Source organism: Leucoraja erinacea, chromosome 24 (assembly GCF_028641065.1).
Source record: "Leucoraja erinacea ecotype New England chromosome 24, Leri_hhj_1, whole genome shotgun sequence".
Taxonomy (NCBI): Eukaryota; Metazoa; Chordata; class Chondrichthyes; order Rajiformes; family Rajidae; genus Leucoraja; species Leucoraja erinaceus.
This window is the reverse complement of record NC_073400.1, coordinates 25,590,083-25,613,998: the sequence shown is the minus strand read 5'-3', so window position 1 is coordinate 25,613,998 and position 23,916 is coordinate 25,590,083. Positions and strand designations below refer to the sequence as shown.

At 44.4% G+C, this 23,916-nt stretch overlaps 1 protein-coding gene across 1 annotated transcript; it reads right to left on the bottom strand.

The window, feature by feature from the left end:
• Positions 1 to 507: 507 nt before the first annotated feature.
• ddx20 (DEAD (Asp-Glu-Ala-Asp) box polypeptide 20) lies at positions 508 to 23,649 on the bottom strand. The gene is made up of 11 exons (XM_055654859.1): positions 23,401 to 23,649; positions 22,350 to 22,444; positions 20,043 to 20,211; positions 18,709 to 18,823; positions 12,863 to 13,005; positions 9,139 to 9,277; positions 8,326 to 8,384; positions 6,905 to 6,987; positions 4,414 to 4,519; positions 3,957 to 4,058; positions 508 to 1,946 (listed from the first exon to the last, which is right to left on the bottom strand). The coding sequence occupies exons 1-11, from the start codon at positions 23,600 to 23,602 to the stop codon at positions 577 to 579; spliced, it is 2,583 nt and encodes an 860-aa protein (XP_055510834.1). The 5' UTR covers positions 23,603 to 23,649; the 3' UTR covers positions 508 to 576.
• Positions 23,650 to 23,916: the final 267 nt, after the last annotated feature.

The window sequence follows — 23,916 nt, the reverse complement described above, 5'->3', positions numbered from 1 at the left end:
CTTGTCTTTGCATCATTGTCCCTTGCCCAAATAAACATGTTCCAATCTCCACCCCACCTCCCCCAACCTTTACGTGTGTCCACCTACCACTTAAAAAAACACAAAGTGCTGGAGTAACACAACGGATCAGACAGCATCCCGGTGTGAACAAGTTGGGCCGAAGGGCCTGTTTTCTCGCAGTATAGACACAAAATGCTGGAGTAACTCAGCAGATCAGCGGATCTGAAGAAAAGGAATAGGTGACGTTTCAAGTCAGAACCATTCTTCAGATATTGAGGAAAGATATTGGGGAGGCATTAATTACTGGAGGCAAGAAAAGGCCAGAATAAGTTAAGGCCGGCAACAGATGACTTCAGGACAGCTGGAGTCCATTATGGCCCATTGCTGGCTGGGAAGATGTGTTAACGAGGTGGATACAAGATGCGGACAGTGGAACTGGTGGGAAAACAAGGGAGCGGGAAAGAGAGGGAAGACAGGAGTTAATCAAATTACAGAAGTCAACGTTCATACAATGACAAAACCTTTATTGGGGCAACATAGCTTTAGTACAAAAGTTGTGCAAACCAAGCTGGATAATTATGGTTTGAACAGCTCCTTAAGATACACAGAGTTCATCTGGTAAGATTTCAACCAATCTGAATTTCTCTCCGAGCTTCCATAGTAAGGGTAGCCGATGGCCGCATAGTAACTCCGCCAGGCATGATAATAAGACTTCCAGTAATCGCCTGCATTTTCAGGGTCAGCGGGTAAGTGTGAACTTTCACTCTGAGGGAATGTTGTATCCTTGGCATTCGCTTCCATGACACGAGGCACTTTGGCTGTCCTAGCTGATCCAAACTTAGGACCACCTTTCAATCGCTTCACATCACACTGAGGAGACCTGCCTCTCCGGGAGGGGTTTTTGTGCCCTAACCCTTTATCACTTTCAAGTGGCCTCGTGGAAGATTCATTGGAAAAAGAATCAGAATGGGCACTACCCAGCAGCCCACCTTGCCCGAAGAGAGATTGGATAGTTGGAAAGCTCTTCTGGTTGGGGTGGAGTGTGTCCAATGTCACTGGGCTCTGGTCTTGCTTCAGTTGGTCTTCTTTAGAGACTTGTGCAATCATCGGCATCTCAGCCTCCGTGGATGATTCTCTGCTGCTGGTCCTGCTTCTCATGTATGAGCTAGTGCTGGAATTAGAATCACTCATGTCTTGGTTATCAGACCCAGGTGGTTCTGTGTGCCTTTGAGAGGTATGCAAACGTACCATGTCCCGTTTACTCAAAAATAGTTTGCTGTTTTCCTCCCTGCTCATCTGTTCCACATACACCAGCTCCGTGGTTTCCGCATCTTCGCTTTCATCCAGTGACCTCTCCTTCAAGAAACCCTTCCACTGCCTGACTATTTCCACCGGCTTCTCGTTCCGCTCCGTGAGAAAGCTCTCATAATCCTTCACGATTTCCAAGAAATTCAGCAACCTCTTCTCGCGTTTCAGCCTTTTCTTAAACAATGTCAACGGTGAGATTTTGGGAAGGGATTCCTGCAACGCCTTCTTCTCTTGAAGTGTGATGGCGGGCTCTATAATTACTGGCTGACGCCCCTCGAGGGACAGAGCGCCGGAGAGATTTGACTGCACTTTCATTTTGATGTCCTTGTCAGGCACGTAGCCACCACTGGTCTCCGTTGTCCTTCCAGCATCTCCCCCGTGCAGATCCTGACCTTCTTTTGCAATTGGCACCTTCCTCGACTTCTGAACCTTTCGATTTGCGAACTTCTTTCCAGCAGGTTCAATTGTGGAGAGGGATAATAGCTCGGAGTCTGGGGACTGCTGCTTTGCAGTGGCTGGAGAGTCAACTTCAAGAGGTGGCGTGGTAGTTGCAAGGGGTGGATCCTCAGCCTCTTGCATCTTGATAACATTCATGTCCCAGTCAACTGGCTCTTCCAGTAATCCAGATGGGATCGGATCTGTGCAAAAAAATATATATATATTAAAGTCTTTCAAAGCCCATGCCTATTCATAGACCTACAGCTTAATTCTTGAAGCCGTTTGATGGAGAGCAGATTGGAAAGGAAGTGGAATCCAATGCATTCCACAGAGTCCACTACCAAAAGGAAAAGTCTACTGAAAGTCATAGACTAGTGTAGATGGGGCTGGTTGGCCGGCATGGGCAAGTTGGGCCAAAGGGCCCATTTCCACGCTGTATGACTAGCACTTTGAAAATCAGCAACATGTATACTGGTTGATCTCTTCAACCCAGAACGGGTGGAAGTGAGTTAACATGGGAATCAAACCTCTAATTACACAAGTAGTAATAAGCATTTTAGTTTATTATTATTCCAATTCTATCACCGGGAGGCAAATTAATGAATAACTGATACATATCTAATGATGCACTAATACCAGTTTAATTTAAGATTTAGTCCAACAATTTAGTCCAACAGTTTTTATTTTTCAGTTTATTATTTGAACAAGGTGTTTTATAAAGGATATCGTCAATCTCTGAAGAAAAAGGGTCTCGGCCCAAAACGCCATCTTTTTCCTTTTCCCCAGAGATGCTGCCTGACCCGCTGAGTCACTCCAGCATTTTGTATCAGTCTTTTTGTGAAGAGAAAGGTTTTGTTTACTTATGTTTGTACAAGGACAATGCAGGTGATTAGCTGCAACGTTCTCAGATTTGGCACTAAATGTATGGCAAGTAGAGCCAATTTATTTTTGTTGTACAGTCTACCCTCTATTACATAAGGAACAGTAGAATTAGGCCATTCAGCCCATCAAGTCTACTCCGCCACTCAATCAAGGCTGATCTATCTCGCCCTCCAAATCCCATTCTCCTACCTTCTCCCCATACCCTCTGACACCTGTACAGACCCCTTTATAATGGATTTGGTTATAGCATTCTCACAGTAATCAAACACCAGTGTCTGCAAGAACACAGGCTGTAAGTTACACTATAGAGGATATTGAAATTGATAAGCAATTGCTTCGATTGACACACAACTCTTTAAATGAATAATTTAATAAACAGCCTTTAGTATTTTTAGCTTGCAGTACCAAAAATACATTTATAGCTGTTTAAAAATAACTCTGAACACTCAGCAGGTTAGGCATGGTTTTTGGAAGGAGAAACGGAGTTAATTGTTAAGTTTGATGTCCTTTCACTGTGAACTCCGTCCGGGCAGGTGGCCTCTTCTTCTTCTTCCATATGGCGTGCACAGCCTAAAGTTGTCGGACAACTTGTTCTATTTGATCTTATTTGATTTACACACCAGGTTGATTACATTCATTGAAACAGGGCGGACCACCAGGGCGTGAAGGTTGCAATCTCCCCCCAAGGGTGGGCGGCTAGTTGAGGGAGTCTCACAGAAAGCGGGATAGGGCGCCCTTATCCCACCACACTTACGCCCCAAACCTCCCATTATTTTCTCAATCACCGAACGTGGGAATCAGCAGCAGGGGCAGTGGTTGTTGCTGTTCCCCCGCTGCACTCGTGATGCCGGGTGCCCTTCTCGGGCCACTGTGCTTTGTGCGGTGAGGGAGGTCCCATTGGGCTCAGTGACTGGGCTCCAGGATTCTTACCCAGTTCCCAGGCAGTGACATCAATGGGGAGAAAACCCTTTCCTCAATTATAGTGTACAATCAGTAATAACAGACACCATTCCCCATCCCTTTGTCCATTATAACGAGGGTTTACTGTCTTTTACATCAATACCGTTTAGCCTTAAAATGTAGAATTGCAGAGTAAAATATTGGTATTCAAAAGGTTAAGATGATGACATGCTCTTTATCAATATAAAGGTTTATGTCTAGAATATGTACTGTGATGTACAATCTTTTATTTCATGCAACTTTGATCAGATACTTAATCGAAAATACTCGACTGCTAATATTAAGGCGAAGCAGGCACATTCCAAGCCGAGTATATCCAAAAATAATTTAACAGATAATATGGGCATCGTATCTGAGCTTTCACCTACCGGGAAGGGATAGAAGCTGAAGATTACAACGCTGTGCTATCAATCCCAATTCATTCTCCTCTTCACCACGGCAACAGTACGTCACAGATATTCCCCGAGTGCCTGAAAGGACAGCAAAAAATTAAATTGCTAGAGGTTTCTCCTCTATTCAAAGCATCCTTTTAATTCAAACTTATTTTAAAAAAATGCAAATTCACCAAATAATTTTAGTTTAGTTTAGTTACAACATGGAAACAGGCCCTTTGGCCTGTCGAGTCCACATCAACCATCCGTTCATACGAATGTTATCCCACTTTCCCACCCACTTCCTGCACACAAGGGTCAATTTAGAGAGGAGGGGGAGAGCAGACATTGGTTGAAGGCAGAGAGACAATTCCCCTTTTTGCATTAAAGCAAGAGCATAAGCTAACTGGGCAAATAATTAGTTTGTGTGATGTCAATGTAAAGTAATTCATACCAAAACGGCCGGCTCTTCCAATGCGATGCATATATGTCTCCCAGTCTTGAGGAATATCAAGGTTAACAACTAAATTCACTTTTTCGGCATCAATTCCTCGGGAGGTCTGAAAAAGCCACATTAAAAATATCTTAACATGGGAACAAAATATTAACATGGAAGCAAAATCTACTTGGTGCTAGAAAATTGATAAACAATACTCAGAAAGACATTCAGCATTCATTCGTGTATTGTATCATCTATACCAAACTGTCTTCACAAAGCTGCCATCTTCTGAAAAAGTGCTGTTGTTCAGTCACTGAATATTTTAAAGGCAGATTGATGGATCATGAAGAAAATCCAAGGTCATCAGGATCAAGTGGAAGAGTGAACTTTGAAATCTGCTACGATTCTGCTGAATGGTGGAGGAGATTCAGGCAGTGGAGTAGATTCATGTTTTTGTATCTTCTGCACATAAACCTACTGAGCCCATGACGTGAAAATACTCAGTTCAAGTGGGAGGGTGAACTTTGATATCTACCAGGATTCTACTGAATGGTGGAGTAGATTCAGGTAGTAGAGTAAATTCATGTTTTTGTTTCATCTGCGCATAAACCTCTGGAGTCCATAATGTAAAGATACTCAGTTTAAGGAGTACTATTGGGTAAGAACTTCACAGATTTTGACCCAACAACATTGTGAACACACATCCAAGCAATAACGATGGGCATCCAGCAGGTGGCACTGATCTTGAAGGTTGCCAATGGGTGGCATCAGAGTCCTGAAGAAGTCACTTGGATGATATACACTGCTGCTGTGGTGCACTAGTGGTCATTTTGATAACAACATGCATCCAGGAATGTAGGGAGAACAATAAGCCCTGGTCAATCTTCTGAAAATTGACAACTTTATTTAAGTAAAACACAAACTGCTGGAAGGTCAGCGGGTCAGGCAACATCGCTGGAGGGCGTGGATCAGCACATTTCAGGTCAGAACCGTTAAAACCTTTTGAAGCCGCCAATACCCAAAATATCAAAAATTGATTCTGCTTGAAGCACTTCTTTGAAATATCCTACTCCCCACATCCACAACCTGGTTCAACCAAAGGAAATCAGAGAGTGCTTCACCGAATACATTTGAGTGCAATAAATAAAGTAACCACTAGCCACCACTAGAGGATGTCCATGAGCTGTGTATCCTGTGCCCAATGACAAACATCAGCTTGCACTCTGCAGTTCAAATGCTAAATTCACATTCAAAGTAAAGCTCAGTTTTGGGCCCAAACACTGGCAGGTTAATAATCATTAATGTAGGAAGGAACTGCAGATGCTAGTTTAAACCGAAGATAGACACACAAAGCTGGAGTAACTCAGCGGGACAGGCAGCATATCTGGAGAGAAGGAATGGGCGACATTTCGAGTCCAGACCCGTCTTCAGACTGAAAGGCATGGGAAAGGGAAACGAGAGATACAGAACAATGAATGAAAGATATGCAAAAAAAGTAGCAATGATAAAGGAAACAGGCCATTGTTAGCTGTTTGTTTTGTGAAAATGGGAAGCTGGTGTGACTTGGGTGGGGGAGTGATGGTGAGAGGGAATGCTGCCGTTACTTAAAGTTAAATAAATCAATATTCATACCACTGCGCTGTAAGCTGCCCAAGTGAAATATGTCTATCTGCAGTCCTAATCGTTAGTATCAGTTTCAAGCTCCCAGAGCGCAGCGGCCTGCAGGGGGAGCCGCCGAGCCAGTCCCCCACAGCCAAACACAAACTCGTTTATTATATTGTAATATATATTATATAATATTGTTTAATATATGCTTACATATTTTAGACACAATATATTATATTATATTGTTTAATATATGCTTACATATTCTAGACACACAAAGCTGGAGTAACTCAGCGGGACAGGCAGCATCTCTGGAGGGAAGGAAAGGGTGAGGTTTTGGGTCGAGACCCATCTGCAGAGTTTCGATCAATTGACACCCAAAGAGGAAAGAGGAAAGTGTAAAAAGTGACAATGTGACGCGTGAACAGCTGATTCAGAATATGTATTTGCACAAAGACAAAGCCAAACGGGTTCTGATCTTAATCACACCTATACTCGTGAGAAATTGGCACTCGTTTTTTCTTTGTATTCATGCTCCATTTTCCATAAAGAAACGTAACTTGTTCACTCCCATTCAATCCAACTCCCCATTGCCTTGGGATCGTAACAAAGTGTAAAAAGCAATATACCAAGCAGACCGCAGGTACACCACTCACAGCTTAATCTGCTAAATTAATCTAAATCCTTTTTAATGAGGTTAGGTCATTAATTATAGGACCAGAATTAGGCCATTCGGCTCATCAAGTGTACTCCGCCATTCACCCATGGCTGATCTATCTTTCCCTCTCACCCCCCTCCCCTGCCTTGTCCCCATAACAGTACTTCAGGAAGATTCAGTCATTGGTAGCAGGGCACTCCCTGCTGTACAATCTTAGCTTTGCAATGAATCCATAAAACTCACCAAGTCAGTGGAGATGAGAACCCGACATTTGAACTGTTTTAGTTTCGACATGGCTTCAAGCCGCTGGTTCTGGTTCATGCTGCCTGAATGAAAGCAAAATGAAAGACGGATGAATGCAGATAGCTACACATTGCGAGCTGTGAGTAGCAGCAGTCTGGATCAATATGTTTAACAGCATTACAATTAAACTGTGCTCTCATTAAGTCTTCCCAATAAATATCCGAGTGTGAAACAGCTGGACTCAAATTTGATAGTCCCACTCACCCATGCAAAGAATCAACAATGTGGACAGCACAGAGAGGCTTACATCTCGCTTCAATATCTTTAGTTTAGTTTAATTTTTCACGTGTACCAAGGTACGGTGAAAACATTTGATGAGTGCTAACCAGTTGGCAGAAGGATAATACACGATTCCAATCGAGCCATTTACAGTGTATAGATATATGATAAGGGAATAATGCTCAGTGCCAGGTAAAGCCAGTAAAGTCCAATCAAAGATAGTCTGAGGGTCACCCATATGGTAGATAGTAGTTCAAGACTGCTCTCTGGTTGTGGTAGGATGAATCAGTTACCTGATAACAGCTGGGAAGAAACAGTCCCTGAATCTGGAGGTGTGTGTTTTCACATTTCTATACCTTTTGCCTGATGGGAGAGGGAAAAAGTGATAGTGGCTGGAGTGCGACTTGTCCTTGATTATGTTGCTGGCCTTGCCAAGGCAGCGCAAGGCATAAATTGAGTCAACGGAAGGAAGGTTGGTTTGTGTGATCAAGGAGGGATATCCCATATTGGATACTCCCTGCTGAAATACATATGGGCACTGGGGAAGGACCCAATCTGATTTGAACTATGATTTTCGCGATCGGATCATGACGGCTCTAACAAACTCTCATCCTGCCTTCGTACAAAATGAAAGTACATTTCCACAGAACCGGAATATTGTCAGCAACTTCAAGAGGAAAATATTCAAGTGTCTTTGGATTTTGACTCGTCTCATTTGAAAATCCGGCAAATCACATCAGAGACCCACACCACCCTGGCCACACACTCATTTCACCCCTGCCATCGGGAAGGTGGTGCAGAAGCCTGAAAACTAACATCCAGGTTTAGGAACAGCTTCTTCCCTGCAGCTATCAGGCTATTAAGCAACCTCCAAATAAGCTCTGAACTACTTAGACTTGGGTGCATTAGTTTTGTCATTTTGCACCATTATTGTTTTTCGCATTTACATGTGCATATATGTGTGTAGATGTTTACATTTTCTCGTTTATTTTATTATATTGTTAACAGTGTAGAATGTTTACATATTCTGTTGTGCTGTTGCAAGTAAGAATTTCATTGTTCTATCTGGGACATATGACAATAAAACACTGTTGACTTGAACTTTGGAACAATCAATTATATATCTCTACCAGATCACCCACCTGAAATACAGACAGCAGGAAGTCCTCTTGAGGTGAGAATATCCGCAAGACGCTGAGCTCTATTCCAACACAAAGTCAAAAAATGCTCAGTAACATGGTTAAAAAAAGATCTCAGTAATTTCTGAACAAAAGCACACAAATTGTTGAAAAGCTCATCATACAGCTTTGCTACAAAAAGAACAAAAAACAAAGGAACACTGTCAATTACATTAAAAATAAAATATTTTATTAACAGACAATATCTTAAAGGCAACAGGGTGGAATATGATTTTGAATGGTAATGACATGACTTTGTAGGTAAATACTGTGTAACATGAACAGACCCGTAAAAGTCACGGATGTTCCCTTTCAAATATAGCTCCCACTAAATCCTCTTCACCTACAGAAGAATTAGCTTTCAAAAGAGGTTGATATACAAGTCCACCATGGATTTTACGGCAACTAATGGTCTGGAGTAGACTCCAGCTCGGCTTGTGCCAGCTGATCCACTCCCACAGCCAACATCCGAGGCCGACTTTGACGCGCCGTTATCTCGGATCCGCGATAGCCGAGGCTGACCTTTGTACTCCTCTTCGAGGCCATAACCTCTGTTAGTCCTACAAAACGAATAATCCAGAAAGGCTCTGGAACCAAGGGTGCTGGAAAATCGATGGTGCGCCTGCAATACTTAGATAATGAAGTATTGCAGTAGTATTGGGGAATAGGATTAAATCACAGGGCTCAGAGAGCAAGGACATATAACACGAGAAAGGCCATCTGTGAATATGCCATGATCGTACCACACACAGATGAAGAGCCAACACATCCACTTACCTACTGTGGAGATTTGAAAAGACCAGGGCCTGATTGAAGGGGATTTTGCTGAACAGTTCCAGTAAATGCTGCACTTTCTCCTCAAATATCTTGTGTGGAAGTGGGTAGAAATTTACAACCTTATAAAACTGCTTCAGCCCTGTTGTATAAAAATATTAACAAAATATTGCCTTGCATCAGTGTGGTCTCAAACAAGTTATAACATCAAGGACATTAATAAAACACTACATGAAAATAAAGGTTTGACTTAATAAACATGCTTGAATCATTGCACTAGATTTATTTCTAAGCACCAGCACTGACCCTAGAGTTAAGGAGCTATAAATGCTTTATTCAGTCAAAACCCAACCCTGGACGGGCTAAACAGTTTGAGAATGAAAAAGTTGTAAGTTCAGCTAGAAACAATACAAAAATAAATCAGTACAAAAGTAATTTTCAACCAATATGCTCCTCTGTGACAGATTGAAATACAAAAGAACCGCCAGATGTTTAAAGTTCGTGCTCTAACACCATGTCAAATGTCGGTATCACTCTTAACCCCTGTGACTGGAATAATACAATAAATGGCATTTAATTAAACAAAAACACAGCAGGGTGTCAGCTCATTAGCAAATGATGAATCAATATTTCAGTCTTTGGTATCTTGCAGCATGCAGCCTTTGGCAAATACCCTGCCACCCAGAATCTAAATTCCAATACGGCAGTTCAGTGAATTGACAACTGTGGTGAACCATGTAAATTATCACCAGGACGATAGGCAAACAGCAATCAAGTCAAACGATCTTAAACCTCTCCCCACTCCATTCTTGGAGGCCAACCTAGCCAAACAACCGTAAGCAGCTTGGACTGTGTAAAATGGCGCCAAAATCTGGCAACTATTGCATATGGACCCAGTGGGCTGTTTCCATGGATGGGGTACTTAAACGGGGATTGTCTTTATGTACGGCAATATTAGCACTGATCCATATACAAAATAAAAGGTATTTCACTGTACCTTTGGTGCACGTGACAATAAAAGAACCATTGAAGACGACCACTGCCACCCCAGTGCCAAGGGAAAGCTAGGTACCATGCCTTAACAACTACCGTCCAGCAATTCCTACATCCACCATCATGAGTACTTTGAGAAATGTGGTCAAGATGCACATCGGCTCAAGCCACCCAGATAGTATTGATCCACTGCAGTCTGTCAAGCGTCACAACAGATCCATGGCAGACGCCATCTCCCTAGCTGCACACTTATCCGTGGAACGTCTAGACATCAAAGACACCTACGTCAGAATCCTGTCTATTGACTATTGCTCTGATTTCAACACTACAATACCATCCAAGCTCATCTTCAAACTTCTGGTCCAAGAACTCGGCACGCCTCTCTGCAACCGGACCCTCAACCTCCTGGGCAATTGACCACAATCAGTGAGGAACGGCGACGAAACGTCATCTATAATAATTCTCAAACAACGCTGACCAACGTATCAGGATGCAGCTCTGTCCAGTACCACTAGAAATTGCAGAGGTGTGGATATAACTCAGTTGATCACACAGACCAGTCTTCCCACCATCAAATCTGTCTACATTGCCTCAAAGCAGCTAACATAGTCAAGGCCCTTTTTCACACTGGTCATTCCCTCTTCTCCCATTGAGCAGGATATAAAAGCTTGAAAGCATGTATTAACAGCTTCTTCCCCACTATTCCCTGCACCTTTTCTCTGTAACTGTCATAATCTAATGCTGCAACACTATATTCTGCATTCTTGTTTTGTGTTTTGCTGCATCTGTGTACGAGTTGATTGGACTCATGTATTGTATGATTGGATTATAAAGCACGCAAAGCTTTTCATTATATCATGATATGCATGATAATAATAAACCAACACCAAACAGATAAGAGCTATAGGAATCTATAAGATCTTGTCATACAACTGGAAAAGACAAAAAACGCACGACTCACTAATTTAATCATTACTCATCTCAAGTGAGGGCTGTTAAGGAAAGAGCTCTTATCTTTCTCCATCTTGCTTCCTTCTTCCCCTCCATAAAAACTGAAGGGTTTTCACCCGTTTCTCTCATATACAGATTTCAGAAACCTTACCCAAAATAGACGACAAGACACAAGAGCCAAAAGAGAAAGGCCAACACTTATGAAAATGGAAAATGTAAATGTTTCCCATCACTTCCAAGGGGGCTGAAACTGTGGTGTGGTGTCCAACTGATTACTGCACTCATAAAGGAGACATTAAAGACATGTCCTCCTTATCTGCTGAAGTTGCCGTTTACAATCTCATGGCATTAATCAGAACAGAGGTGGGAGTTTGCTCCATATCACTGCCTGCATTCCATCACAAGGGAAACAAAAATGGGAATTAACCTTGCATTCCTTTTGTGGTAAGCCAGCTCTGTCTACCAAAGTTGATGCATTGACCACGTATACAAAATAATTTGTTATGGAACAAAATGTCACTAGCAAAGTGAGAATGCAATGAAAAGGTTTATTTTCTGCTGACTCAGTGATTAAATTGAAGCAGACAAGTTTCAGCAATTACAGGCATGGGAATTAAACGTCACCACCCCATCCCTCAACCACAAAGGATCCATGTAGAGGCCTTCAAGCACGCAATCATAATCTGGTTTAGTCTTAAGTCTGGTTTGCAGATTTAATACTCGCAACAGACTGACATAAGGCCAATGGAAGCCTTTGGACACCATTGCCTCAGGTATGGACAGCTCTCCATTCACAGTAACAAGAAAACCAAACCAGATAACTGGAGTTAAATCACAGATCAACTAATTTGGTGAAACAGGCCCAAAGGTGAACAACATGAGAACAACAGATAAACATTTCAGATGGGTAATAACCTCTGCTGCCTAACAATGTGCATCCATAAGTTCATAGGTTTTGTGAGCAGAATTAGGCCATTCAGCCCATCAAGTCTGCTCCGCCATTCAATCATGGCTGATTTATCTTGCCTTTTCAACCCCATTCTCCTGCCTTCATAACACTTGATACCGTTACTAATCAAGAATCTGTCCATCTCCGCCTTAAAAATATCCATTGACGGCCTCTACAGCCTTTTGTGGCAATTAATTCCACAGATTCACTACCATTTGACTAAATAAATTCATTCTCATCTCCTTTTTAAAGGTACAACCTTTTATCCTGAGGCTATGACCTCTTCCACTAGAAACATCCTCTCCACGTCCATTCTATACAAGACCTTGCATTATTCGGTAAGTTTTAATAAGATCCCCCTCGTCCTTCTAAACTCCAGAGAGTACAGACCCAGTGCCATCATACACACATCAATGATCACAATCACTCCGGGGACCATTCTTGTAATTCCCCCCCGTGAATTAACACTAGGAAGAGTAATAAGCATGCAAGGTGTCAGGTAAAGCTACATCCACTTCGGTCCAACATCCCAGAAGCATAATTTAAATAGCAGCGCGATGCTTCATTGCATTCTGTAGCCAAAGTTTACTGGCATGAACTAGCAATTGAGGAAACTGGTTGAGTTTAATTAAAACTAGAGAAAGTGAAAGACAGAAGCCCTACATTCCAGCAGTGGCAACTGACTGCAAAGCAGCGCTGGAGAGAATCAGAGGCGATGCCTTAAATAACTGTAACAACAGGGACAAGTTATCCTCCCTTGTATTAAGTTTGAGATTCCAAACCTCGCACCTGTTAGCTTTCTACTGAATCCATTACACGTCAAGGAATACTCACCAATCAGAGCTGGATCTGTAGGATTCAGTCGAACAAAACTGGGATCCCTCATGTACTGCATTAAGTGCTGAGCCAGTGATTCTGGGTACGTCGCAGACAATGCCAGCATTTGCTTGTTTGTTGGCAGCGAGGAATAAATCCAACTGTACAGAAACAGAAAACAAAATCCTCAAGGACGGGTCTGCTGCTCGGTTAAAACTCCACTCTCCCTCCAGGATTAATGGAAGAATGCCAAAATGCCAAAATGCTGGAGTAACTCAGCGGGTCAGGCAGCATCTCTGGAGAAAAGGATTAGGCAACATTTTGGGTCGAGACCCTCCTTCAGACCGAGTTAGGGGAGAGGGAAACTAGAAGTACCTCTAGTTTTCCTCTGCCCTAACTCTCGGTCTGAAGGGTCTCGACCTGAAATGTCACATATTCCTTTTCACCACAGATGCTTCCTGACCCGCTGAGTTACTCCAGCATTTTGTGTCTATCTTTGGTGTAAATCAGCAACTGCAGTTCCTTCCTACACATTAATGGAAGAATGTTTTGCAACTCTAGCAGGTTTAGTTATTAGAGTAAAATAAAACTTTAACTGAGAAGTTAAAAAATGAACTTTTATAAGCCATTTTTGAGTGTGCATGGGTGGGCAAGAAGCAGTTCAAATTCTATTTCACGGTACATATTCCCGTTAACAAGAGATTGGTACACAATCTTTTAATTGAACGGCATTTTGATGTATAAATCTAAATCATGAGATATCGCAGTGAAAATAAACTAACCAAAAGTACACCTCAAGTTGAAATACCAGCTGCCAAGTTGCACGGATATTCATATCTCAAGGACATGTTTTTATAGGTAATCAGACAAGTGCATTAGTTACTTTTAAGATCGTTTTTACTATTTAAAAGACACTTGAACATGTGCATGGATAGGAATGTTTTAGTGGGATATGGTCCAAATGTAGGCAAATGGGACTGGCTTAGATTGGGCATCTTGGTTGGCATGGATGAGTCACAGAGTGATACAGTGCAGAAACAGGCCCTTCAAAACGGTGAGGGGGGAAGAGTAGGAGGAGGGTGGAGCAGAGAGGGACACAGAAGAGAATCAGAGACGGAAGGATAGAGAGGGAGAGACACAGGAGGAGGGAGACAAAGACTTAACTTTTCTATGTGGGGGAGGGGGGCAGGGTAAGGGGGAAACCATTTCCCAGTCTCTTCCTGGCGGGGACGCGACTATTTCTCCGAGTCGCGTCCTCGCCCCCCACCTCGCGGCCTACCAGCTGGATCAGAGCGGACTTTCCTGCCGGGGACCAGGAACCGGACCAGGGCTGCTACAGCCGCGGCGCAGCGCTGGAGTCACTGCGGAGCGGGCGATGCCTACCTGGGTCGCCGTTTGGAGCTCCGGAGTGTTGGGCCGCTGCTCCAAAATCGTGGAGTTCTGGTGCGGAGAGCTTCCAACGCGGGCGGTGCTGAACAACATCGTGGAGTCCTAGGGTGCCTTGCAGAGGGTCTCCAGCAGCAGTCTCCACCCGGCGCGGCCTGCGGACTTTGGAAGCTGCCGACTCCGGTAGGAGGGGGCCGACTCTGGTGTCCACGCCGCTGAGGATGTCCCGCAGCCCCGATGTCGGACTTGTGTCACCCCGGTGAACTGTCCTGGACATCGGGCCACCCGTAACTGCAACTGCGGAGGGCTTGGGGAGGCCCTGACCACGAGGAACAGTGGAGGAAGAGACCTACTTTGGTGCCTTCCCACAGTGGAAAACTTTGATTCTGCTGTGTGGGGATGTTTTATGTTTTATGTCAAATTCTATAGTGTGTGTTCTTTAGACCCTTTCTGGCTTAATCCCTCCCTTCACCACCTCCAGTTTAAATTCCAGTTTGAATATTTTGGAGGACCCAAGAACCAAGAAGAACCCAACTTGTCCACACCGGCCAAAATGTCCCAGCTACACTAGTCCCACCTGCCTGCACTTAGTGCATATCCCTACAAACCTGTCCTATCCATGTACCTGTCTGTTTCTTAAATGTTGGGATACTGCCAGCCTCCTCTGGCATCTTGTTCCATACACCCACCACCCTTTGTGTGAAAAAGTTACCTATCAGATTCCTATTAAATCTTTTCCCCTTGACCTTTAACCTCGATTTACCGTACTCTGGGCAAGAGATTCTGTGCATCTACCCGATCCATTCCTCTCATGATTTCATACACCTTATAAGATCACCCCTCATCATCCTGCGCTCCAAGGAATAGAGACCCAACCTACTCAACCTCTCCCTATTGCTCAGACTTTCTAGTCCTGGCAACATCCTCAGAAATCTTCACATTGTGTTTTTGATTTTCTGTTTTTGGACTGAATTCTGTTTTTAGTTTGTGTCTCTGTGATGTCTTTATTATTTATTTTACTCTGATTATATGTTTATATTCCTGTTAATCTATGTAAGGTGTCCTGGAGATGTCTGAAAGGCGCCCAATAAATAAAATGTATTATTATTATTCTTAAATCTTCTCTGAACCCTTTCAAGATTGACAATATCTTTCATATAACATGGTGCTCAGAACTGAACACAATATTTAAAATCCGGTCTCACCAACGTCTCATACAAATGCAACATGACCTCCCAACTTCTATACCCAATACCATCAAAGCCGCCAGCCAGACATAAAAACAATTTATTTCCACAAGCAGTAGTTCTACTCAATAACCAAAAGTTCGTAGCCTCCTTTTGCTCTGGCATTTTAAAATGTTTTATTCTTAATGTTTTAATGTTTTGTTTTATTCTTAATGGTTTACTGTATGTTGTGTTGTCACTTTGCGAGCTGAGCAGCAAGGCAAATTCCTTGCCAATATCCTTGGCCAATAAACTTATTCATTCATTCAATACTCTGACCAATGTGCCAAAAGGCTTTTTGACCACCTTATCAGCCAGCGACTCGACCTTCAAGGAATCATGCACCTGCACTCCCTAGATCCCTCTACTTTGCAACACTCCCCCAGAGGCCTACCATTCAGGGTGTAGATCCTGCCCTTGTTAGATGTCCCAAAATGCAACACCTCGAGTTGGGCTGAAGGGTTGTTTCCGTGCTGTATTACTCTATTTATGTACAGCTTTGCTTTAAATTCTTTTGGGGTATATCAACCCATGATCCCAATGCCCAAGGGTCTTTGCAGGCAAGGTACAGCTGAAGCACAAACCATGCCACTGTTACCGCGAGGGAGAATCACTTTACTCCAAGTGATACGAGTTATATTTGCTTTATCAGCAGGAGTGACAGTGTTGTCCTTTATTTTGTAGATGCAGGCTTATTTTTTTGGGCTAGGTAAGAATCTGTGGAAGGAAATGCAAATGCTTGTCCATACCAAAGATAGACACAAAGTGCCTAAGCGCAAAGTAACTCAGCGGGTCAGGCAGCACCTCTGGAGAAAAAGGATGGGTGACCGTTCGGGGTCAAGACCCTTCTTCAGGCTGAAGGGTTGCGACCCGAAATGTCACCCATCTATGAGCCACATATTCTCTTTGGTTTCTAAGGCCTTGTTTATAGGCCGTGGAAACACAAGCTTCCAGGCATTACGTGTGCCGGCCTTGTAGATAACCTAGAATCCAAGGTGAAGGAAGGGTGTGTGCAAGAACATACTTCATAGCCTTAATGATGAGCAAGATGAAAGGTTAGATAATGAGAAGTGCAAAAGGTGACTGGTATTTTTGTCAAGTTTATCCTGACATCACTCTGCCCTCTCCCCAACCTGTTCCCACCAATCACTCAATTTTACCCAATTGCTCAAGGAAGGGCAGCAGGGTGGCGCAGCAGTAGAGTTGCTGTCTTACAGAGCCGGAGACCCGAGTTCGATCCAGACTATGGGTGCTGTTTGTACGGAGTTTGTACGTTCTCCCCGTGACCACGTGGGTTTTCTCAGAGATCTTTGATTTCCTCCCACACTCCAAAGACATACAGGTTTGTAGGTTAATTGGCTTGGTATTAAGTGTAAATTGTCTCTAGTGTGTGTGTGGAGAGTGTCAATGTACGGGGATCGCTGGTGGCCTGCAGGGCCTTTTTCCGCACTGTATCTCTAAACTAAACAAAAAGTAAGTTATTCTCAGAATGCCATCAGCACACTCCTTTAGTCAGCCTCTGGCTGGCAATTCTGAAACACAGCTGACATTTGTTGACATGGCGGTTTCCAGGAGCGACAGTGATGATCAGGAAAGCACCATGTAGGAATGCCTGGGGCAAAGGCCAGACTTCACACATCCACCCAGTAAATGCCATTTGTCACCTGTACAAATTGCTGTTTCGGCAGCGGGGTGCATGCTCGCATATCTGACGATTGACAAAAGGAATTAAACACAGAAATGCTGCAGTGAGAGTTTATGTAGAAACACTTAATCAGGTTTTAAGCTTTGAGAAATGTCATCAACAGTAGTCACTCTTTAGAAAACCAAAGCATGTATGCACAGGACAGAGGGCTTCATTTGTAGAGGATCTCCACTGTTGAAAGCTAAACAGTTTTGTTCAAACATTCACTTATTATGTCTAATCAAGCAGCCACCAACCTGTGTAAATAAAGGTAGGTGTGTGTGTGTGTGTGTGTGTGTGTGTGTGTGTGTGTGTGTGTGTGTGTGTGTGTGTGTGTGTGTGTGTGTGTACGTACACATGATAACAGTAGCAAGCTCAATAAACTCATGCTGCAAGCAGAAACTGGGAATATTCTGGAGAACTTTAATCAATGGAGCACTGGAGTAAATTACATATTTTCTATCCATTTACAAGACATGATGTCTTAAATATGGCGAGCACCAATAATTTGTTGCTCATCCAAAAAGCAACGTGGATTTATTGGATTAATATCTGCCAGATTTCTTTACATTCAATTGATCAATGTAACACTAATTTAGAGAAAGACAAAAAGCTGGAGTAACTCAGTGAGTCAGGCAGAATCAATGAATAGGTGACTTTTCGGGTCGAGACCCTTCTTCAGTGGAAAGGGGAACGAGAGATATAGACAGTACTTAGGACAAATGGAAGGTGGGCAAAAAGCAACAATAATCAAGGAAATGTGGAGCCCACAAGGGTTCACGGTGGAACTCAACAGAATGGCAGAAAACTAGTACAACGGCTAGGGTGGGGGGGGAAGACGGGGGGGGGGGGGGGGGGGGGGGGGGGGGGGGGGGGGGGGGTACAGTTTAACGGGGTCTATACCTTGTTTGAGATAATTAGATTCCATGAGAAAATAAGCAAAGATTATTTCTCTGTAGCAGTTTTTAGAGACTTACAATGGCTGAAGCGAAGCCCATGAAAATGTAGCTGTCAAATTCTAACATTGTATGTAACCATGTGAAAGAAGTCTTTCCCTCAGAGGGCACAGCTTTAAGATAACTGGCAAAAGCCCCAGAGGTGGCAGGTGGAAAAATAATGTTACACCATATAGTGTAGATAGATATTGGGGATAGCACGGACAGCGTGGACCAAAGAACCCGTTCCTGCACTATATGACTAGTTAAGAGATACAACGCGGAAACAGGCCCTTCGGCCCACCCAGTCCGCACCACCCAATGATCCCTGCACATTAAAACTATCCTACACACTAGGGACAATTTTTACATTTATGCCATGCCAATAAAAATAAAAATAAAAATCACCCGGAGGACAGTAGGTGACTAGAAACCACTGAGCAGACAGAGAACCTCACCAAGTTTAAAAGTGATTAGTCGTGCACTACGACCTGTAAGGATACAGATCAAATGCTGCCACATAATGATTGTTAGATTTATTTTAACACTTTAAAAAAAAATTTAAACCACTAGCTTCAAAAGCAAGTCCCACAAAGATTATTTTTAATCCCCAGAGTGGAAATGCCTACTTACTTGATTTGTTCCTGGAAGCTGCCCTCTTCCAGCAACTTATCCGCCTCATCCAGTACAAAAAGCCGTATACTGGCTGTTGTCAGAAAGCCGATCTCAATCAGTTGCTTAATGCGACCTGGATTAAGGGAAATAATTTGCCAGTAAATATGGGGATTACTCTCAACTGGAAGGTGCTTCAATGGGGTTAAAGTAAGGTTTTTCCACTTGCATTAATATTTATTATAAATACCAACAACCTATTGCCCCCCCCTCTTCCAATTATTGTTCCAATATAGTTATTTTCTCAATCATTAACCTTGGAAAAGCAGACTAGTAATGTTATCTTAGTCAATTACATTAATTTGCTCATAACTGAGGCACACAACAAAAGCTTTTCACTGTACCTCTGTACAAGTGACAATAAATTAAACTAAAACTAAACTTGCAAGTAAATTAAGTGAAAACAGAGCGGCCGTAATCTTAATGAATAGATGAACAGCTTCAAAGGGCTCAATAACCCACTCCTGTCGTTACTCCCTCGAATACCATAGCATTCAAACATGCAGACCAAGAGGTATCGTGCCTGTCATATCACTTCAAATGATGTTTCTCATGCATCAGCTAGTCCAATTCTTACCTTCAAGACTATGTGTGCTTAGCAAAGCATAGCATCACAGGCTGACACCACCCATGAAACATTGGAAGTGTTGTACTGTCAGAGGTGGACTTTTTAATATCACAAATGATCACACTCTACTGTATGCAAATCAGTACACAGGCAACACTAGAGTGGCAATATTCTTCATTGTCACAAAAGCATGTTTAGCTACCAAGTTCATAAATTCTGAAGAAGGGTTTCGGCCCGAAATGTTGCCCATTTCCTTCGCTCCATAGATGCTGCTGTTTCTCCAGTATTTTTGTCTACCTTCGAGTTTCCAGCATCTGCAGTTCCTTCTTACAATAAAAGTTAATAAAATTGACTGTTTTAATGCGGTACAAGGGCAGCACGGTGGCGCAGTAGTAGAGTTACTGCCTTACAGCACCAGAGACACAGGTTCGATCCTGACTACGGGTGCTGTCTGAACAGAGTTCTGCGTACAAAATATGTATTCCGTGGGTTTTCTCTGGGTGCTCCAGTTTCCTCACAAACTCCAAAGACATACAGGTTTGTAGGTTAATTGGCTTCTTTAAATTGTCCCTGGTGTATGGGATAGTGGTAATGTACAGGTTGCTCGCTGGTTGGCATGGACTCCACGCTTCCACGCTATATCTCTAAACTAAAGTAAACATGGTGTGAACTTGGCCTCCAGGGCTCACTACCCCCACCAAAAACACCCCTATTGACTTGTTCTCACCTGGAGATCCAACTGCAATGTGACATTTTCTAAGCCGAAATTTGTCCAGGCTCAGCGGAGTCCCTCCAATGAAAACATGGCATTCTAAGCCCTCCATTTTGATGCCAATAGCTGTTATGACGGAATGGATCTGCACAGCAATTTCCCTGGTCGGGGCCAAAACAAGGATCTGCAAGTGACAGAAAATGGGAGCGTCAAAGGTGAAATGAAATTACTCTGAATGGATGAAACCACATCATGGGTAAAATAATTAATCGTATTAGAACGACAATTAAGTGAAAATAAATATAAATATAGAAATCAAAGATCCAATCAGGTGTTGTATATTTAGCTCAGACCATCACACAGACTAGACTTGCAACAACTGACACAATCCACACTTCACTCCGCCTTGGAAAAACAGCCAACATAATTTGCCCTGCCCTGGTCATTCTTCCTACTCCAATTCACATCTGGCAGAAAATACAGAAGCTTGAAAGTATGCACTGCCAGACTCAGGAATGGCTTCTTCCCACCCCCTTCACAGGCTGCTGCATGGTCCTTCCATACATGAGGGTACTGGTACGATTCAGCACTACCCCATTGAAGACAATGGATGTCAAAGAAATTGATGATTTACAAATGCTGATGTACAAAGCTTTTCAATGTACCCCAGAGCAATTTATCCCTTGCTTAAAAGTAGACATATTGCATTATCAAATATGCCACCTCTCAGATGACACATTAAACCCATTGTCCCAAAATGCTGGAGTAACTCAGCGGGACAGGCAGCATCTCTGGAGAGAAGGAATGGGTGGCGTTTCGGGTCGAGACCCTTCTTCAGGCTCGTGTCGACCCAAAATGTCACCCATTCCTTCGCTTCAGATCTCTGGAGACTCAAACCCATTGCCCCCAGGTCGAATGGGTGGATGGCAAACTTTTCAAAACAACATCCTTCCAAATCCCTTGCAACTACCGGGAACGTCGCAGCGACCTCTTCCCTGTCAGGTCTCCCGTTTTAATGTAGTGTCGTTGGGGTATGCAACGTGTGCGGCATGTGTGGGGGAGGGCCCCGGGCGGGGGGGGACTTTTAAAATCTTTCACCTACACGGAGAACCCGACCTTTTCCCTGTCAGGTCTCCGTTGTCGTTGGGGCTGCAACGTGGAGCGGCCTCCAGCAGGAACGACCTGGGGCGCCAGTCGCGGAGCTGCGGACTCACCTACTCACCATCACGGAGCTGGCCGAGTCCGGAGCGGTGGTGGCGCGCTGCTGTGACCCGACCCCCGGAGATTCGGAGGCTTACCGCAGGTCTGGCAGACAGTAATATCGGAAGCCCGTGGGTCCCTACTGGGAGACCGCTTTTCGGGGCTTCCACAACGGCGACTTCTCCCGCCCCAAGTCGCGGGGTCGAGGAGTACCTGGAGCGCGGCCTGACATCGCCCGGCGCGGCTTCAACGGCTGCGGGACTTTGCTAGCACCCGCCGGGGGCTCCAACAACAAGACCCGGAGCCCGGCCTTGCATCACCTAGCGCGGCGTTAATGGCCGTGGCACAATTGCCATCTCCCGCCGGGGGCTTTGACTCTGACATCGGGAGGGGAATGGGGAGTGCAGGGGAGGGATATGTTTTTGCCTTCCATCACAGCGAGGAGGAGATGCGCTGTGATGGATGTCTGTGTAAATTGTGTTGTGTCTTGGGTCTTTTTTTTTCTTGTGTGTATGACTGCAGAAACAACATTTCATTTGAGCCTCTATGAGGTTCAAGTGACAAATAAATTGTATTGTGTATTGTATATTGTGTAAGTTGCGAATCATCATTTTGAACCATCTGACACCCCCCTCCCATTTCTTGATCTCAGTCTTCATCACAGGAGATAGACTATCAACTGACATCTATTATATACATTCACAACATTCTCCTTCTGTACTCTTTTAAAAAAAAAAAATAGTGAGGCCTACAACAGGGAGTTAACTGGAAGGCAGTGATTGGATTTAATTGATTGAGAAACAAATGGCAGACGACGAAAAATGTTTTCACCCTGAGGGGCAAGGGTCAAAAATTAATATTTTATAAGGTAAATTATGAAAGCAGCAACACTCACTACACTTAAAAGGTTCCCCATGAGCATTTGAAGAGCAATAACCTCTAATACTATCTCTAGAGAGCAGTGGGGGGGAGGGGGGGGGTAGGGTAATCAAAATAATTCAGTTTTTGGCCTACATATACATCATTCTCTTCTGTACTGTAAAATCCTATCATTCTTTGATTATCACAATTCTCTGTGAAAATTTGTTAACCTACTGCCCAGCTTGGAACACAAACACCAACCTGTGTCGCTGGATTTTCCAGTATTAACGAATCCAGTGCAATAGTGGCAAATACGCATGTTTTTCCTGTCCCAGACTTAGCTTGTACAATCAGATCTGCAAGAGACAATAGACAAATAAAAAAGTTCACCCTGCATAAAATTGCCCCAAAGTGTAAAAAACTAACCATTCATTCAGAATGGTCAACAATGTATATGTGTTGCCATGACACATTCAACAGATTGTTTAAAGTTAACTATTGGTGATGGCCCATCAGTAACAGGCCAACCACAAAAAAATATTACAAACAACCAATTAGAAACATAGAAATTAGGTGCAGGAGTAGGCCATTCGGCCCTTCGAGCCTGCACCGCCATTCAATATGATCATGGCTGATCACCCAACTCAGTATCCTGTACCTGAATACTCTACAAAACTCAATATAAAAGTCCTCCCATTAGTGGCAAACGCCAAACCCGGTAATATCCAGGAGCACCTTGAGCACCCACCTACACGAGCAATTAATTTTTAATTACTCCTTATAGAAGCCAAAGAAGCACAACATCATAATCCTGAAATATTTTTGCTTTTCTCCCTCCTTGCCCCATCACATCCGCAATTCTCCCTTGCTTCCTTCCTCAACCCTCTCCTCTACCCTCGCCACTTACCTCTCCCCAACCTTTGACCGCCCCAAACCCTTATTGCAGCCCCACCCCCTACTCCTCTTTGCCCAACCTTATTACCTCCCCACCCCCTTGCCTCCACCACCACTCCCTTACCTTCACCCACCCACCCTCCCATTCCTCTTACATTTCCTCCCTCACCTTCAGGTTACTTTCCTCCTCTCCCCGCCTCTAGTTCCCAATCAGCTCCCCCCTTCCTCCTTCTTTATTCCCTCCCCCCCTCCCTCCCCTTTCCCCCTGACCCTCCTTCTGTTCTCCATGCTCCCTCCCCCCCCTCCCTCTCCCTCCCCACCCCCTCCCCCCCCCCCTCCCCTCCCTCCTCTCCTCCTCCCCCTCCTCTCCCCTCCCTCCTCTTCCTCCCTCCTCTCCTCCCTCCTCTCCCTCACTCACCGAGGCCGCAGCGCCCGAGCGGGATCGCCTTCAACTGGATGGGAGAGGGCCGCTCGAAGCCGGCCTCCCTCAGCCCCTGGAGCACGAGCGGGCTGAGGAGCAGCGCCCCGAAGTCGACGCGCTGGTCTTGGGGCAACAACACGTCCCCGGTGCGGAGGCGCCGGTCGATGCAGTGAGCGGCCCGGCTCCCGCCCAGCGCCATCTTGCCCACGTGACCGGCTGTCCACAGCCCCGCCCCTCGGGTGCGCTGACGTCACCAGCCCCGCCCATCGGGTTGTGGGCCCACGTGACCATCCCGCCCCCGGGCGGTGGATACGTCACCAGCCCGCCTCCCGGCCCCGCCCCCCTGTCTGCTCCGACCACGTGACCAGCTCCCCCCCCCCCCCTCCAGGGCTGCGGACCATGTGATCCCCAGCTGTCAATCACCCTGGGAACCGGCGTGCTGATCCAGGATAAAGGAAATAATATGAATAACGTTTAGTGCAAAATAAAGTCCAGCACAGTCCGATCAAAGAT

What these genes read in the sequence shown, in the direction of transcription:
- ddx20 (XM_055654859.1), bottom strand. Translation starts at nt 23,602, where the DNA reads ATGGCGCTGGGCGGGAGCCGGGCCGCTCACTGCATCGACCGGCGCCTC. An exon ending in AGCTTCCAGGAACAAATCAA is followed by an intron (nt 13,006 to 18,708) that starts GTAAGTAGGCAT and finishes GTTTCTGTACAG; the next exon opens with TTGGATTTATTCCTCGCTGC. An exon ending in TACAGATCCAGCTCTGATTG is followed by an intron (nt 9,278 to 12,862) that starts GTGAGTATTCCT and finishes TTTATACAACAG; the next exon opens with GGCTGAAGCAGTTTTATAAG.